Genomic DNA, 19,342 nt, shown 5'->3' with positions numbered 1-19,342 from the left:
ACATACACTACAATGTGCTATATCTTCCCCGGCCCCTAACTTACCAAACCCTGACCCAATCCTCCTCCTCCTCCTACCTGGTTTATCTACAGAGTATCTTGGCCCAGCCAGGTCCCAAAACACGCATAATGGATATTTATGGGCTCTCTGCTCGGATGGCTGCATCACAGAAAGGGAGGGGGGGCAATTATACGTCTTATTAAAGCCTATTAGTTTGGCAGGAAACCTGGCACTTACCAGTGTGTGTGTCTGTCTGTGTGCGTGCATGTGTGTGTGTCTGTGTGTCTGTCTGTGTGCGTGCATGTGTGTGTCTGTCTGTGTGCGTGCATGTGTGTGTGTGTCTGTGTGCGTGCATGTGTGTGTGTCTGTGTGTGTGTCTGTGTGTCTGTCTGTGTGCGTGCATGTGTGTGTGTGTCTGTGTGCGTGCATGTGTGTGTGTCTGTGTGTGTGTGTGTGTGTCTGTCTGTGTGCGTGCATGTGTGTGTGTGTCTGTGTGCGTGCATGTGTGTCTGTCTGTGTGCGTGCATGTGTGTGTGTGTCTGTGTGCGTGCATGTGTGTCTGTCTGTGTGCGTGCCTGTGTGTGTGCTGCTGGATGATGGCTGCATTACAAGCTCGAGCTCTGGCCGATACATGCCTGGGATTTCCACATTAACACTTAATAACCAAATAATGACGCAAGGGAACCGGCTTCCTTAGCCCAGAAAGAGATGGCTCTCTTCTCCTCACCCCATCTGTGGAAGGAAGCAAGGAGCGGAAAGCAGTGGAGAGGGAGGGTAAAAGGAGAGGACTGTGAGAGGCAGATAAGTTATCAAAGCCTAGACAGCCTGGCCAGTGTTGGTGTGTGTACGTGTGTGCAGGACTGGGCCTCCTCTTACATAGTGCTCGTGAAAAAAAAAAAACGTTCATTTGTCTTCTTTTCACAACTGGAAACTTTTACAGAAAGTATAGGCCTCTTTTAGGAAGTGGAAAAAGCTTGACGGACAGCTAGAGGAGACGTGAGGTGTGTTTGGATGTGTGTGGGTGTGGACTATTACCTCAAAACCACACAAAGTAAATTCACCCTGAGGATAAAACCCTGTAAAACTATGACACACACAAAAAAAAAAAGTATCCTTCCCCCCCAGCCAGCAGGATATGAAACAACACTGTCCACTTGATTTGAGAGTATACTACAATCTTGTACTTGAAGTGACATGTTGTGGACAGGCCTGATAAAAGCTTCTTAAACACCTGTAACTGCTGCTGGAGATGACTGACAGCTAAGCGGTGCCAAGGCATAAGTGGCCGACACTGTGGTTTAAGTGTTGCTACTTAATTTAAGCAAATCGACTCAGAAGGGTTTGTTGAAGGAAGGAGGAGTGACAGACAGGGAGGCATTGGTGTGTGTGTGTGTGTGTGTGTGTGTGTGTGTGTGTGTGTGTGTGTGTGTGTGTGTGTGTGTGTGTGTGTGTGTGTGTGTGTGTGTGTGTGTGTGTGTGTGTGTGTGTGTGTGTGTGTGTGTGTGTGTGTGTGTGTGTGAGAGAGAGAGCGCCCGAGCTGCCTGTCTCCACGGCCACTCGGCCCAACGGCCCCTGCGGCTAATGAGCTCCGCTGTTCGGTATAGCTCCCGCCACCGCTACTAACGCTGTTGACAGCCGGAGGGACTCGAAAGTGGAAAATGAGTCACATTAACATTCATGCCACTGGGAGCGAGCCGATCCCCCTCCCCCTAGAAAAACTAACTGACACTTCAAAGCAAAGGTTTCTCAGCGAGGGAGAGGATGAGGGAGAGAGAGAAATTAAAACAGCCATTTGCAAAAACACGATGGCCTAGACTTGTCAAGCAGCTTCAGAGGTTTTTAGCAAGACAGGCTACAACTGCTGCTACAGATGAAGGATCTTAATTTGAGCCAGTTTGCTACAGCAAGAAAATAATCCTGCAGCACCAGGAAATGTGAATGATTTTGTAGATTATAATTAACTGACATTTTTGTAGGGGTTAAACATTTTTAATAAGTGAAAATCAAGTCTGAAATGTATAGACATATGCAATATATACACAATAGTATGTGGGCCCCCACTTCAAATTAGTGGACAGATGTATACAATCGAGCATATAGCCATGTAATCTCCATAGACAAACATTAGCAGTAGAATGGCCTTACAGTGACATTTAATGTGGCACCATCATAGGATGCCACCATACCAACAAGTCAGTTCGTCAAATTTCTGCCCTGCTCAGGCTGCCCCGGTCAACTGTAAGTGCTACTATTGGGAAGTGAAAACATCTAGGAGCAACAAGGTTCAGCCGCGAAGTGGTAGGCCACACAAGCTCACAGAACGGGACCATCGAGTGCCGAAACGTGTTTGCTGATACTTTTTCCACCACTGCATAAGAGTAAAGAAAACATTTTTTTTTTACAGCCATAGTAGTTCGGTGCCCCTGGAGCCAATTAGGGTTAAGTGCCTTGCTCAAGGGCACATTGACAGATTTTCCCCCTTTTGAGCTCGAGTATTCAACACAGCGACCTTTTGGTTACTTCCCTAACTGTGTACCACTTGGCTACCTGCCGCCCTAACAGTGGCCTAACAGTGTAGTGGATAATGTTTTCAGCTACCGTGTGTAACGCTACTATATAGCCTGTCTTGATGTTTTGAAAAAGCATTCCGACAGGCCTGTCAACACAGCTAAGGCTCTAAATGCTTGGTAATGACATCCCTCTCATCTGTTTCATTTTGTGTACAGTAGCTACTAGCTATATGTCATACACTGCTCTTTCTGTCTCTGTAAACATCAATATGTGGAGCTGGCAAAATGACAGTGAGTGAGGGGAAACCACAGCTGCGTGGGACTTTTTCCAATTTCCAATTGTTGCTGTTTGTCGGGCATGATAATGACACAAGTGGAATAACAAGCCCTATGATTGGATCACCGTCTGCAAATCATAACTGTGACAGCAACAATTATCATGCCCATAACCGGAACAGATTTGCCATCTTATCAGACAATCAGGAAATTGCTTTTCTTTGAATTACTTGTTGGCTTAGTGAATAAGGGTGACTGACCCTGCCAAGTTGAAATTGAACATAATATTACATTTTGCACAGCAGATTAAGAAACACTTACAGTGCAATCTATTATACAGTGCTTTACGCCAATACGTCCACAGAAGTAAGTATTCCACCTGGGAAACGGTTCTAGCATCTCATTCTCTTAAAACCAATATGTGCTGAGCTGTCATAAGCCCGTCATGTCAGCCCTAACCCCCCAGATGAAGAGGGATAGAAAAGGCTGCATCACTCACCCAGATAGAGAATGACATCTACTACAGCTCAGTGAGGGCTGAGTGAAAGACTGTGTGTACTTGTGGAAGATAGTAAGTGATGGCAGAATGACAGGAGTGTGTGTGTGTGTGTGTGTGTGTGTGTGTGTGTGTGTGTGTGTGTGTGTGTGTGTGTGTGTGTGTGTGTGTGTGTGTGTGTGTGTGTGTGTGTGTGTGTGTGTGTGTGTGTGTGTGTGTGTGTGTGTGTGTGTGTGTGTGTGTGTAAGAGAAACAGAGAGAAAGTTTGCATACTGCACTGTGTGCACAGACTAGTGCAGAAATGACCCATAAAACCTTGCTAAGCTGGTAGAAATCCTATTTCAGAATGACTAAAGGCTGGAGAGAGGGGTGGTCTGCTGCTAGCTGTAGAACAATACTGCCTGTTCCCCCACTGGCTGAGCACCATATAGACTACTGCTGGGCATGGCTCACATCAACACCATTATCACAGAAACCCTAGACCCACTCCAATTTGCATACCACACCAACAGATCCACAAATGATGCAATCTCTATTGCACTCCACACTGCCCTTTCCCACCTGGACAAAAGGAACACCTATGTGAGAATGCTGTTCATTGACTACAGCTCAGCGTTCAACACCATAGTACCCTCAAAGCTCATCACTGAGCTAAAGACCCTGGGACTAAACATTTCGCTATGCAACTGGATCCTGGACATCCTGACGGGCCACCCCCCAGGTGGTAACGGTGGGTAACAACACATCCGCCACACTGATCCTCAACAGGGGGGCCCCTCAGGGGTGCATGCTCAGGTTCTACACCATCGAGAACATCCTGACGGGTTGCATCACTGCCTGGTATTGCAACTGCTCAGCCTCCGACCACAGGGCACTACAGAGGGTAGTGCGTATAGCCCAGTACATCACCGGTGCCAAGCTTCCTGCCATCCAGGACCTCTATACCAAGCGGTGTCAGAGGAAGGCCCTAAAAATTGTCAAAGGCTCCAGCCACCCTAGTTATAGACTGTTCTCTCTGCTACCGCACGGCAAGTGGTACCGGAGTGCCAAGTCTAGGTCCAAGAGGCTTCTAAACAGCTTCTACCCCCAAGCCATAAGACTCCTGAACAGCTAATAAAATGGCTACCCAGCTTGTTCCAGGGTGTATAGCTGTCACCCCCCCCACACGCCTCCAGAGGCAGGCAGGCAGAGGGACAGCTCAGGCCCCAGTCTCCTCCTCCTCCACATCTCTCGTTTCCAGAGCAGATGGGCCTCTCAGCATGCTTCTGTTCACCACACCACAGGCCATGACTCAAACACCACCACACCATAACAAGCTACACTTCACGTTCCCGGCCTCCTCCACCCCCTCTGCCTCCAGATGCCTTCATCTATCTTATACCCCACCACCCTCTCTCACTCTCATACACACCTACCTGCAGTCCATGCATATGCTGTAAGCGAGCAAACTATTTCTGCTTCCACTCATTTTTATTTTACATTTTTATTTAACCTTTATTTAACTATGCAAGTCAGTAAAGAACAAATTATTATTTTCAATGACAGCCTAGGAACAGTGGGTTAACTGCCTTGTTCAGGGGCAGAGTGACAGATTTTTACCTTGTCAGCTCGGGGATTCGATCTAGCAACCTTTCGGTTACTGGCCCAACGCTCTAACCACTAGGCCATCCCATACCAACCACCATCGACTGAATGAGCTCAGAAAAGATGGATTCTCGCAGGATTGCAAGTCATCAAATGTAATCCTTTCAATCAAAACCAGTGTCAACTATGTGCCAATGCCAAACACATTTTACAACCTTAGTTCTACAGTCGTTTTAATTCACAAAGTGCCCTCAGCCATCAAGTCTCCTCAGCCATCTTGCCCCTCAGCTAACAACACCTTCAGCCATAAGGACGCCTGCCACCCTGCCCCCCATCCTATCTACCTCCCCACCCTCCCTCATCCTGACTAATCTCTCCCCTACTCAAGTTTTCTGATGACAACACCCTGGTCGGTCTCATCTCCGACAGCAATGAGCCCAAGTACCATGGAGAGGTTGATCGCTTGGTGGCCTGGTGCAGTCACAACAAGATGGAACTCAACACGTCCATCATTGAGTCCATCCTCCCCTCTTCTATCACTGTCTGATTTGGGTGTTTGTCTGCCCACTGCCAGAGCAAACTGCAGCGCATTGTCTGATCTACGGAGAAGGTCATCGGCTGTCACCTGCCCAACATCAAGGACCTGCACGCCTCCAGGACCAGGAACCGTGCAGGTAAGATCATTGTCGACCCAGCCCAACCCAGAAACTCCATGTTTCAAAAGCACCACTCTGGAAGGCGGTTTACAGTAGATCAATCATGACCAAAACAGCCCACCAACTGAAAAGTTTCTTCCCCCATGCTGTGGTCCTCATCAACCGGCCATCGGGCTCATAGGGATTAAGTGACTTTGCATTGGGCCGTTTAACTGACATGCCTAGTTAAATAAAGGTATATAAAAAATAAATAAATACATTTTAAAAATTGGAAATCGGCGCCCAAAAATACAGATTTCCTATTGTTATGAAAACTTGAAATTGGCCCTAATTAAATCGGCCATTCCGATGAATCGTCCGACCTGTAATACTAAAAATAATATGCCTATATTAGCATCTGGGACTGAGTAGGAGGCAGTTCACTCTGGGCACGCTATTCATCCAAAAGTGAAAATGCTGCCCCTATCCCAAACAGGTTAAGAACACATTCTTATTTTCAATGACGGCCTAGGAATGGTGGGTTAACTGCCTTGTTCAGGTGCAGAACGACAGATTTTCACCTTGTTGGCTCAGGGGATCCAATCTTGCAACCACACAGTTAACTAGTCCAACGCTCTAACCATTGCACTCCACGAGGAGCCTGCCTGTTATGTGAATGCAGTAGAAGCCAAGGTAAATTGTTAGCTAGCATTACACTTATCTTATAAAAAACAATCAATCATAATCACTATTGAAGTCTCATGTTAAAAGGAACCAATAACTTTCATATGTTCTCATGTTCTGAGCAAGGAACTTAAATGTTAGCTTTTTACATGCCACATATTTTACATGGCACACATTTTTACATGGCACATACATGGCACATATTGCATATTGGCACATATTACTTTCTTCTCCAACATTTTTGTTTTTGCATTATTTAAATCAAATTGTACATGTTTAATTATTTATTTGAGGCTAAATTGACTTTATTGATGTATTATATTAAGTTAAAATAAGTGTTAATTCAGTATTGTTGTAATTGTCATTATTACAAATACATTTATTATTATTTTTTATTTTTTTAAATCGGACGATTAATCTGTATCAGTTTTTTGGTCCTCCAATAATCTGTATCGGCGTTGAAAAATCATCGGTCGACCTCCAGTAAGAACATTTCTTATTTTGTGTAACGGGTCATTTAGGTTGGCAGTAGCATTGTTGACGAAATGCAGGCATCGCAGCAGAACTAGGAAGCGATCTTGAGAAAAGAGGCAAAGAAGAGAGTTGCAAACATAGGATCTGTGCTCCAGTATTCTCTTAGGGAGTTCTTCTTTACTATCCCCATGAGAAGAACTGTCACCAGGAAGGTATACATTTCACTAATTGTGGTTGTCACCCATTCAGTGAGATTCCCCCACACTCCTGGCTCTCTCTTATGCAGCTCCAAGGCATAGCGATTGGTCTCCTCTACTCCTGGACTCCCCACCAGCTCCTCTGTCAGAAAGAGCTTGAAGCACTCTGCCTCAGTTGGAAATGGCAAGGGGCGTTGCACTCCAGACTGGGACTCATCAAAGCAAACAGCAGGGCCAGGAGGGTTGAAATGGCTAGCTACTACAGACCTCCTGTACTTCATCCACTGTCGGTCTGCCGCCATCACCACCAGCATCTTGAAAGGGAGCTGGGACTTCGTCAGGGGACAAGGGGTCCTCAGAATCAGGGTTCTCAATGGCTACAAGGTTGGGGAGGCTCCTTACTGTCACTCTCAATGTCAGAATCTTATTCCTGACTTTCAGACTCATTGTCAGAATTGATCAAAATCTCCAGAATTTCCACATTTGTGAGTTGTCTCCTTTTGAAAAACGTTGCTAATGCTACAGCTTATCTCACTAGCTACATACATAAACAACAACACTGAATGGCTCAGTGGGAGTCAGAGTTTTTGTGATTGACTGCCAGCACGCACCACTTGTATCAATAAATCCCTATCAGAAAATGTTTTGCGTAGTAATGATTTATTTACTGTTTTATTCATGTTTTCAAGTTCTGGTCACAAATCACGCATTCCAACTCTTGCATAGATTGTAATGGACACATTATGTGTGTAAAATACTTTTTAAAAGGTTGTACTGATTATGGTGAGCTAAGCTAATTCCAGCTATGTGTGGAGCCATGTTTGTTGACATAGAGCGAATTCTGGGATCATGTACATTTCTTTCAGACCAAAGATGTTATAATAAAATGAGGTGAGGGAGTGTTCACTCATTATCCAAATAAAACTTCCGGAAGTGAATGATGGGATATGAACGATGGCAGACGACCCCCTTTAACATGCATACTGCAAACAGACCAAACTCATCTGGTCTCCTCTTATTATCTTTGGTTGCCGTGAAAAAACACAAACTACACATTGTCGTTTACTTTCGATTTCTAAAAAATGTTTTACTCAATTATTTCGATCAATGATTGAGCTCACCCGTGAATTATACATTGTAATTGCTATTAGCTAATTCATTGTAGTTTCTGTCAGCTGAGAGTTATCTTTCCTCAGTTAGCGCTGGACAAATATAGCCTACATTTTCCGGTTTGGCTGATTGTGTTATGCTGTAGCTACTTCTGTGGATGTCTGAACATTGCATCAAAATCAAAACTGGACATTCTAAATAAGTGTTCTAATCACACAGGTTTGAGTGTACGCTGGAGGGACTACTGTAGAATGATCACACCCATTTGTTGGTACGTGTGAAAAGGTTAAATGGAAGAAGTTTGGAACCACCAAGACACTTCCTAGAGCTGACTGCCTGGCCAAACTGCGCAATCGGGGGAGAGGGGCCTTGGTCAGGGAGGTGACCAAGAACCCGATAATCACTCTGACAGAGCTCTAGAGTTCCTCTGTGCAGATGGGATAACCTTCCAGAAGGACAACCATCTCTGCAGCACTCCACCAATTAGGCCTTGGCTGGACGGAAGCCACTTCTCAGTAAAAGGCACATGACAGCCCACTTGGAGATTGCCAAAAGGCACCTAAAGATTATAAGACCATGATAAACAAGATTCTCAGGTCTGATGAAACCAGATTTAACTCTTTAGCCTGAATGCCAAGTGTCACAACTGGAAGAAACCTGGCACCATCCCTACGTTGAAGCATGGTGAGGGCCGCATCATACTGTGGGGATGATTTTCAGCTGCAGGGACTGGCAGACTAGTCAGGGGTGAAGGTTCACCTTCCAACAGGACAACAACCCTAAGCACACAGCCAAGACAACACAGGAGTGGCTTTGGGACAAATCCTTGAGTGGCCCAACCAGAGCCCGGACTTGTACCCGATCTAACATCTCTGGAGAGACCTGAAAATAGCTGTGCACCAATGCTCCCCATCCACCTGACAGAGCTTGAGAGGATCAGCAGAGAAGTAAACTCTCCAAATACTGGTGTGTCAAGCTTGTAGCATCATACCCAAGAAGACTTTAGGCTGTAATCGCTGCTTCAACAAAGTACTGAGTAAAGGGTCTGAATACTTATGTAAATGTAATATTTCAGGTTTTACTTTCAATACATTTACAAAAATGTTTAAAAACCTGTTTTTGCTTCGTCATTATGGGGATTGACGAGGAAAAAATTAAATGTAATCAATTTTGTTAGGCTGTAACCTAACAAAATGTGGGAAAAGTCAAGGGGTCTGAATACTTTCTGAAGGCACCGTATATATTAGGCGGTGTCAGAGGAAAGCACAAAAAATTGTCACTGCTGCTACTCAGTGTTTATTATCTATGCATAGTCACCTTACCCCTACATACATGTACAAATTACCTGGACTAACCTGTACCCCCGCACATTGACTCAGTACCGCTAGCCCCTGTATATAGCCTCGCTATTATTTTATTGTTACTTTTTATTTTAAAAATGACTTTATTTAGTAAATATTTTCTTAACTCTATTTCTTGAACTGCATTATTGGTTAAGGGCTCATTTCATGGTAAGGTCTACTACACCTGTTGTATTCGGCGCATGTGACAACTACAATTAGATTTGATAAAGATAGATACTGTCTGTGGAGGCCCTAACTTCACATTCTCTCAAGATGTTGAAATAAATAAATAATATTCTCCAATCCTGTTCCTGAGTCAAAATGTTGCCTACATTTGGTGTACCATTTTACAGCAAGAAATGCTTAATTCCGCAAGAGTTAATATTAAGGCTATGTGAGAGGTTATAGACCTACAGTCAGTGTCCAATTTCCAATTAACCCAGCAAAACAGTAGGCTACAGTTCCCTTGATGTGCCATAGGCCTATTTGATGTCCCCCGTCTTGTGACTGTTGAATTTTGTATAGTGCCTCACAATCATCACACATAACGTAGCTGGCACCACTATCACCTCTTCACCAAATCTTTCCAAAACATGACTTTTCTCACCTTCGCTTCTCTTTATTTTCTACTCTCCATTTCACAGCTTTTTTCTTATTGAATTAAACTCTGACATTGCCCCTTTTACCTCAGTGGAGTGACGTACATGTTTCTGCCTTTCCCAGAAGCTATCCGGCGCGTGTACAGTTAGGCTCTAAAGCTTAGGCTTACGCACTAATGCCAGGTAGCCTAAAATAATGAAATACAAACCTCAATGTAGCCTATACAGTGTACAAAACATTAGGAAAAACATCATGCTCTTTCATGACATAGACTGACCAGGTGAATCCAGGTGAAAGCTAGGGTCCCTTATTGATGTCACCTGTTAAATCCACTTCAATCAGTGTAGATGAAGGGGATGAGACAGGTTAAAGAAGGATTTTTAAGCCTTGAGACAATTGAGACATGGATTGTGTATGTGTGCCATTCAGATTTAGCTGTCTTTGAAAGGAGTATGGTAGTAGGTGCCAGGCACATCGGTTTGAGTGTGTCAAGAACTGCAATGCTGCTGGGATTTTCACACTCAACAGTTTCCTGTGTGTATCAAGAATGGTCCACCACCTAAAGAACATCCAGCCAACTTGACACAACTGTGGGAAGCATTGGAGTCAACATGGCCCAGGATCCCTGCGGAACACTTGACAGCTTGTAGAGTCCAAGTCCCGACGAACTGAGGCTGTTCTGAGAGCAAGAAAGGTGCAACTCAATATTAGGAAGGTGTTCCTAATGTTTTGTACACTTACGCCTGCCACCCACCCGCCCTTTATCCACACAATTTTTCATGACCCTAAACCCGCCTGCTCGGACTGCGAAAAATATGCACTATACTGCATTTGTACTATGTTCCTCTCTGCACAACACTGTATATATTCACCATGGCAGTCTCCCTCCCCATGCTTATATAGATATATCCCCTCTATAAATTGTATATTCCCTCTGTAATCAGCCTATACTCCAGAGTTGTATGTTATGTTTACTGTACCGATATTGCATACTCTGTATGATGTCTATGAGGACTTGTGTCTGTATTCCGTTTGTAAAGTGTCTACTGCTGGCAGCACCATCTCACTAAAGTAAATTGTGGGTATGTGTAAGTGTACTTGGTGAATAAAGGTGATTCTGATGAAGTAGTACTCACAAAGAGCTACATATACTACAACTGATGGTGTTTCAACTGATTGAACTTTCACTATGCAGACTGAACAGTAGCCTACTCTACCAGACTACAACAACAGCACACAGATGCACTGTCACTATAGATCACAGATTGTTCCACAATGAAAAATAGCAGTAGCGATAAACTATGTACATAGACTTTAACCAACAAATTTGCTGCTGTGCACCCATCAATTTTTTTTGCAGAAATGCTGCTGTGCACCTATCCATTTTTTGCAGAAATGCTGCTGTGCACCTATCCATTTTCACCACCGACAATGCCCCCCTTATCTGTGCTCTTTATTTCAGCACAGAGCAACATGTCAGAAGCTGTTACAAGCATTTCTGTATTTTACCCCCGACCAGACAATATCTGGAAGTTCAGGACATTGGGTCCGTGCCAGCCAGATATAGAAAAATATTGCCTGGCTGGAATCTGTGTGGTGCGGAACAGGCAAAACAAGAAAAAACACCTCTCATTGAATTCCTTTCTAAACTAGCTCTCCTCTCATGTCCTTTCCTCTCTTCTTTTCAAACTATCTCTGCTCTCCTCTTCAAACTATATCCCCTCCCCTAATTACAGGCCTTTGGAGCGGGGAAAAGATAATATTTCTGCTGTGGAATAACTGGGAGGAGGAGAATGTCTTCATTCCGTTTAAAGGACAATGGAGGCCACAGAGGGCTGAGACAATGATATTTCCAATTTTGCATATGTCATGAAGCATGACAGATTGGAGTGTTATTGGAGCTGAGTGGGATATGCTAATGCTCACTTGGCTGAAATCAAAACAGACTGTCTGGCTCCTTGAGGGGAGGGTCAGAAACAGTGTGGTTATTTAAAAAAAAGATTGTTGTAATAATTATCATCACTGTTGCCATCATCGTTGTCATCATCATGTCTGTTGACCCTGTCTTCAGCAGGAGGATTTTACTAGAGGGTATCCTATCCAGTTGACAGTGCCACCCTTTGCCATTCACCCCTGCTGGTTCGAATTGGAACCAAATAAGGTTTTTCAGAGCAATGCCATTGGGGAACCATTTTAGGTTATCTGAAGAACCTTTAAATGGGTTCTTTGAAGCCTTATTTGCATATTTCCCAGGGTGCCTTTCAGATGAATTTTAGAGTTACCAGTACCACCCTTGACTGTGTTTTCTAGTGACAGAGACATACTTTTTGCATTCCTTCATTCTCAGTCCAGTGACCTTCATAAGCTGAGATCCTAAATGATCCTAAGCTGAGATCCTAAATGATCTCCCCACCGGTTGGCAACAAAGTTGCTTTTATGTTTCTAGCTTGATTTTCTGAATAAAACTGGAATTGTGGGTGATTTAAAAAAACTGCACTGTTGGTTAGGGGCTCGTAAGCAAGCATTTCAATGTAAGGTCTACCTGTTGTATTTGGCACGTGACTAATAGCATTTGTTTTGATTTTCATTCAGCAACACAGGGATTCCTACCTCACGACTAGTGCCAGGATCATATTGCTGTGGACAGTGCCAATGATAATCACGAAATCTAGAGCTACTGGTAAGTGAAACTAGTTAGCAAGCTAGCTAGTTAGCTAATTTAGGTGGCTACCAAACAGCTGTCGATAGATTCACACATGGCTAAATGTGCAAACTGATGGTGTAGGTCATTGTAGGTCATCAACTCCAACCATTGATGGAGTTGTTAGCTTACTAATTGTTTCCCTCTTGGATGTTGTGTTTTCTATTGCAATCTTTGGATGGCAAATGTATTTTATAATTCAACATGGGCTAACTAGCTGTTGAGGGTCAATTTATCCAGACAAGTGTTTGCACTGCAAGACCGACGTCAAGCAGATAATGGCATTGATGCACCACAGTATATTGTTATCTAGCTATTGCCAATTAAATTGCATGTTACTGCTGTTACGATAGTTGACTCGACTTGTAAATTGTTAGATTTATAATACTGCAGCCTACATGCTTGTTGTAACTAGAATAGGCCTACTGGTTGATATGGATCAAAGGGTCGCTGGCCCAGCAGCTGCTTGACAACTCTCAGGTACGCTAGACTCTACAGCATATTATGACGTCTTGCCTGGATTTTTTATTGGCCCAACAAAACAAAAATGTAAACAAAATCACGACACTTACTGAGTCTGGCTTTAAATAGGGATGGACACACTAGGCTTTAGAACACAAGTTAACTGTAAATCGCCATATTGCATTGTTGCATCACTGGCAGGAGTGTTTTGGAATTCCTGAGTTCACTGAGACCAGTGAATTCAGGACGCCAACATAATTTGTTGGTGTCAAACCACATATGAAAACATGATACATATTTTGAAAGCTGAGAAACAGCCTTTCCAGATGATATGACATATAATAGCACCACATCAAAAAAATGGTAATTAGTCAAGAAAAAAACACCGCTTTTTACCCAAACAACTGCCATTTACACAACTTCCTGAAGATAGAGAAACACTTGGAGCCCTTTGACTCTTCCTTATTTTGTAAGGATTGAACATCTGAAATAAGAATAGAAATACTGAACAGTGGTATTTTTCTAGAATTCAATGAATGTACCGTGATCAGACACTTTCTTCTCTGGATAGTATATTAAACACATATATGCACCAAAACATATTACAAATGGCATTTAGTCTTTCATATTATAAGGAAAGGCATACTGTACACAAGTACTATGATATGAATAAAACATTAACTTTTTTGAAAGAATAAGGTTCGGGGAATACATTGTCTCATTCAAACCTGAAAACAAAGTGCAAGTTACATCGCTATCACAACCAAAACATTATATACAACATTCATCGCTGACCTCTTGAAGCACACAGATCAAAAAAATAATCTGTGGGACATCTTATGGGACTTTATCAGCTGTGGCCAGTAATAAGAGAACCCAGTAGCATAACGAAACAGTCTGAAACATGCATTGACAACATCTATGTATCTAACCCTGACCTTTACAAGCTGAGGAGTTCATTAGCATGGGGTCCATCTGACCATAACATCATGATGACCTGCAGCAAAGAGAGACTAGAGGAGGGGAAAGCTCTAACATAAGCACAGATCTCGCAAAAACTATAACAAGCAGTCTTTCATACAATTCCTCAAGTTAGCCCAATGGGACAGATTCCTTACACGCAACAACGTGAATGAGACCCGGTAAGCCTTTAGAGAGATCTTCTAACAGGTCGCAAACCTTCATTCACCGCTCCGGCACAGAAAAGTGAAACAAAAAGTCACTCGACCTCCTTGACTGACAACATCAAGACCCTGATGAGTCTGCTGCTCGGCTAAAAGTGATGAAAACAAAGGCTGAAAATGACTGGGAAGAGTGCCGATGTCTCAGAAACAACGTAACTGCTGAAGTATGGAAGGAAAGGAAAAACTACTGTACTACTCAGCTGCTCTACAAAAATCCAAGGCAGACAACTGTGAAATGTGGAAAATAATCAACTATTTCACTGGCAAAGTCAAAAGAACATGCCAAGTACAAAGAAGTGCTAGACATGATATATCAGACCTTCTAGAAATGACAGAAGAGTTTCATGCATACTTTGCCTCTTGTGCATCCAAGCTTGCTAATGAAATACAGGCTACCTCAAAAGACCCACTTCCATATGTTTCAGAAACAGAGCATGTTTTTGAGCTATCGCTAATTGATGAAGTAACCGTCCTAAATTAACTTCTGAAGATGAAGCAGCAGGAAGACACAGAGGCAGACAATATTCCACCTAGGCTTGTAAAGGACTCTGCCACAGTGATAGTGGGTCCACTGACTCATATCCTCAATCTGCCAATCTCAACTGGGGAGATACCATGTCAATGAAAAACTTATCTAACACCAATCTACAAGGCAGGGGATAGATCGGTTGTGGCCAACTACCGTCCAAAGTTGGTAGTTGGCTGATGTACACACAGGTTGCCAACTATTTCTCAATCAACAGCCTATTTACATCCTATTAAAGCGGCTTTAGGAAGATACACAGCACACCTACAGCAGTTCAAAAGGTCGTGGAGGACATCAAGCTGGCTTGTAATAGCCAGGAGATCACAGCAGTACTCTTCTTGGACCTGAAGAAAGCTTTTGACTCTGTTCACCACCACACACTCCTGGGGAAACTTGCAAAATTAGGCTTTGACAGCACTGCAATTAAGTGGTTCTCATCATAATTGCAGAGTACACTGTCAGCCCAGGTACCTGTGGTGAATGGAGGATCACAAGGGAGTGTGCTTGGGCCATTGCTATTACCTTCCATCAGTGCTGGAGAAATGCTGCATACTGTATATATATATGCAGATGACACAGGCCTGTACTACTCAGCAAATATTCACCAGTGAGCGTGAGGAAGCAGTGTCAAACGACATCCGCTTGGTTTGCTGACGTTTGGTTTGCTGACAACAAGATCTCCCTACACCCTCAGAAGACCAAGGCAATGCTGTTTGGCAACCCACAAAAGCTGAGACACACTGGCAAACGTATCACAACAACAGATGGGCAAAACACTTATGAACGAGTAAACGCCATAAAGTAGCTGGGGATGAAGCTGGACCCTACACCGAACTGAAGATGCCAGCCAGGTCACATGGAAACGGCTGTTTGGGCTTGGCGGTTTAGAAAGGGCAAGGGACTTCATCTCCAAGGACATCCTCCTGAACGATCTACCACACCATGATAACAACTCATCTGGACTACTTTGCCACAGTATGGCTTCCCACCCTACATCAGAGCAATAAGACATATCTTAAAGCATATTATCAACAGGGCTACTCGTATCAAGACCGAGTATTCCTGGAGGAAACACACAGAGATTTTTATGCAAAAAGCTGGAATCGAACCACTAACAGACAGGATCTATTACAACACCCTAAGAACTGTTTCAAGGCGACACAGCACAAACTACCTGAATACATGTCAGACCTGTTCAGGTGGGAGTCTCCACCTATCCTCCGGGGGTGCACCAGAGCGGCAGCCAAAGCCTATGAACAATGGGACCTGCACCTACTGCCACAACCATCAGCAAAAAACATGGCCTTCCAAGGCAGTCTGCAGTTCTTTGCTCTGGAAAAAACTGTTCTTATCCACACGACAGATAGCTAGTATGTTCAACTTCAAAATGGCTGTAAAAATATCTAGACAGCTATATTACATTCCACTAGGCCTATAGCCTAATACACAAAGAGTCAGAATGCAAACAAATTAAAAGCATGCAAGAGAGGCAAAATGACGAGTCACACTTCCTCCGGCTTCCCCATTTAAATCTCATCCTCTTCGTCCTTGTCTTCACCAAGTAGCGATGACCCTTCAGCACATAAAAAAGGGAATCATGAATGAAGGGAATTGTGTAGCTATTGTGTAGTTATCAATCGGCTTTTCACTCTGACATTTGAGAAAACATGTAACAATTTCCTATCTGATAGTCCATAAAAAAAATAATATGATAATGTACAGTATGCCTGTAAGTAGAAAAGTCACAAAACCAGCTAGACCTGAATGATTTAGTTACCAAGCTGACTACCAAGCTGAGCTTTCAAAAGTAATTATCTAGATAGCTATCATCATAAGGGTAACATACCTGACATATCACAGATGAACCTGCACTTAATGAGATATCTAGCTATGCTATGCCATTATCTAGCTAGCTAATAATTATAGCTATTGGGATTATATCTAGCTCACATTAGCTACATTTTACATTTAAAATAACAATCCTGCAGCAGCCCTCTCTGGCTGGCTAGCTTGCTACATATCAAATCACAAGTCAGTTCATTTTAGCTCAGAATAATGCCTAATGACAAAAGCTCTTCAAATTGTCAATATTAGCATTTTATGTTCTACAGCTATCAAAGACATTAACATTAACATAAAGGCAAGACAAGAGCTAAATCCAGCAGGCTAGATAACCAGCTAGCTAGGTACATTGTATCGTTTTGGCAGACTATCTACTCGGCTTGTTATAAAACATTCATTTCACAGACTCATCTTATCAATCGGAAAATATACTCTAAAATGTCAATATTATAGCTAATCTCCAACATATAAACAAATTGTATACAGATTCTTACCTTAATGTTGTTCTCCTGATCTCAATATCAAGGTTGTGAGAAACCTTTCAGGTCCAGTGGAGGTGCGACGCCTGCTGGTGGCCACGTTCATTTTCTGGTGGCCACGTTCATTTTCAGTCCCTGCGCTAAAGCTCACAATGTGCTCAATACTGCCAATGATGCATGAGGCACCAGTCATTTCTTTGGTAATTCAAGACGGCGCTACCCATACCTCTAATAAATGTTGTTCAAGATCAATATCCTAAAAATAGAGATGTTTCTATGTTCAATGCACATGTACTATTTGTGGATTGAAAAGATCTCTTTGCTTAGCTTTACTTATTAAAGTGTTTCCATTCCTCTTTAAGAGCTGAGGAAGAACCATTTAAGAAACGTAACTTTTTTTTAGTGTGTGGTGCCATGTCTCCCCTGAGCCCCATGCTCTAACAGCATCTCTTGTCCCCCTAATAAGTGGCTGCTCCCAGAGCTGTGGGGAGGGTCCTTCAGCTCTGGCCTTAAACACCACTTTGTGCTGCTCTCACTTGTCACAGTGGTTGTTGTCATAGCACCCCTGACTAACACACACACCCGAGCCAATAACACTGTGTGTGTACAGTATGTAATCACTTCCCTGTGTAGTTTCTTTCTGGGTTCATTAAAGCCAGGGGGAGTATAGCTCACATGATTAACAGCCTCCTGAAGACTGACCTCTCTCCTGCTGGGATGACACAGACTGATGACAACCTTTGCTCTCCTACCTTCACACACACAACGTGTGTTTTGTGCAGCATGTGTGTGGATGCTTTGTGTAGCATGTGTGTGTAGATGGACAGTGGGTGGTGCTGTAACTGATAGCTCTTGCTGGCAGAAAGACACCCCAGTGTCAGTGTGCCATAAATAGTCATTAGTGCAACACAATGCCCTGTGCGCGCTCACACACATACACAGACACTATTCTCCTCCCCACACACACACACACACACACACACACACACACACACACACACACACACACACACACACACACACACACACACACACACACACACACACACACACACACACACACACACACACACACACACACACACACACACACACACACACACACACACACACTACACCACAGCTAACAATAGCACCAGTGACTAATCTCTTATTGGTCCAGCAGGTTTTAAAGCCCATTATAGATAATAACACCATTCATCAATAGACAGCCGCGCAGCTGTACTATAGAGCACCAGTCGGCTGGCTGTGAGGAGGGAGTAAAGTCAGTTCAGTGTATCTCTATAAGGATAAGGCAATCTGCTACTCACAAATCTCTAGCCTTAATACTGCGTAATTACAGATGTTTTCAAAGGACAGACCTTAATGTAACATTAATTAACTGAAGCCAAGGAGACCCTCTAATGTTCAGTCACAATTAGATTAGAGTTTCTCTTAATTCAGTTGGAATGGAATTTTTATTGATTTATTTTTTACAAAGCTGCTATCTTTACACCTTGCAGCCTATTTTATTTTATCTGTATGAATTCAATCCCTTCTTCAACCTTATCAAACACGTCGTCTGATAATTCAACCTGATCTTATGACCAAAAGCAAATTGGGAACACACACATCAACATTTCCTCTCCCACATTCAAGAGGATCAAACTACACATCTAGCATTGTAGTGAACAGGCAAAACCCACTATGCCAACATGAGACCACAAACGCTAGCCTGGTCCCAACTCTGCAAGACAGTACAAACTGATCTGGGACCAGGCTACCCAAAACGCTGCTTAAGGAGATAATAAATTGAGTGGAGGAGACAGTGTATAAACCATAATAAACCGTGTACAGACCGGCCTGTGTTTCTTCTGCAAGTTGTTCTTGTTCTTCTTCTTGCCGTAGGTGTGAAGAGCCAGGCGTGGGATGTTGTTCTCCTGGTCAGAGTGCTGGTGATGGTTGCTATGGTTGTTGTGGTTGTTAAGGTGGTTGTTGAGGGCCTTGTGGGTATCCAGGCTGAATCCATTAGGAACTTTAGGGGGCTTCTTCTTGCACAGGGGGGGCCCCGCCTGATTCTCCTCATGGTTCTCCTGGTTCTCCATGCGCTCCTGGGACTTCAGGGACAGGTCCTTCTGGAGAGGGAGAGGTGAGATGACAATTCAGTTACACTGAAACAAAGTAGACAACTTCTCATGTGACAACTCTGTGACAATGAGACAAAGTGCTTCACTTAAGCAAAGTATCTTCTGTAAAGGGA

At 43.4% G+C, this 19,342-nt stretch overlaps 1 protein-coding gene and 1 long non-coding RNA gene across 2 annotated transcripts in view; one reads left to right on the top strand and one right to left on the bottom strand.

Moving 5' to 3' along the window:
• LOC118391161 (autism susceptibility gene 2 protein-like) overlaps positions 1-19,342 on the bottom strand; it is a 605,501-nt gene that overhangs the window by 464,084 nt on the left and 122,075 nt on the right. The window contains exon 3 of the mRNA XM_052457892.1: positions 18,942-19,217. Within this exon, the coding sequence (XP_052313852.1) occupies positions 18,942-19,217 (276 nt within the window). The remainder of the gene's footprint in view (positions 1-18,941; positions 19,218-19,342) is intronic.
• LOC118391163 (uncharacterized) overlaps positions 1-19,342 on the top strand; it is a 44,844-nt gene that overhangs the window by 6,610 nt on the left and 18,892 nt on the right. The window contains exon 2 of the long non-coding RNA XR_004827088.2: positions 12,502-12,589. This is a non-coding gene — a long non-coding RNA (uncharacterized LOC118391163). The remainder of the gene's footprint in view (positions 1-12,501; positions 12,590-19,342) is intronic.

Source organism: Oncorhynchus keta, chromosome 12, assembly GCF_023373465.1.
Source record: "Oncorhynchus keta strain PuntledgeMale-10-30-2019 chromosome 12, Oket_V2, whole genome shotgun sequence".
In the NCBI taxonomy this organism is placed as follows: domain Eukaryota; kingdom Metazoa; phylum Chordata; class Actinopteri; order Salmoniformes; family Salmonidae; genus Oncorhynchus; species Oncorhynchus keta.
This window is presented reverse-complemented; position numbering and strand designations above follow the sequence as displayed.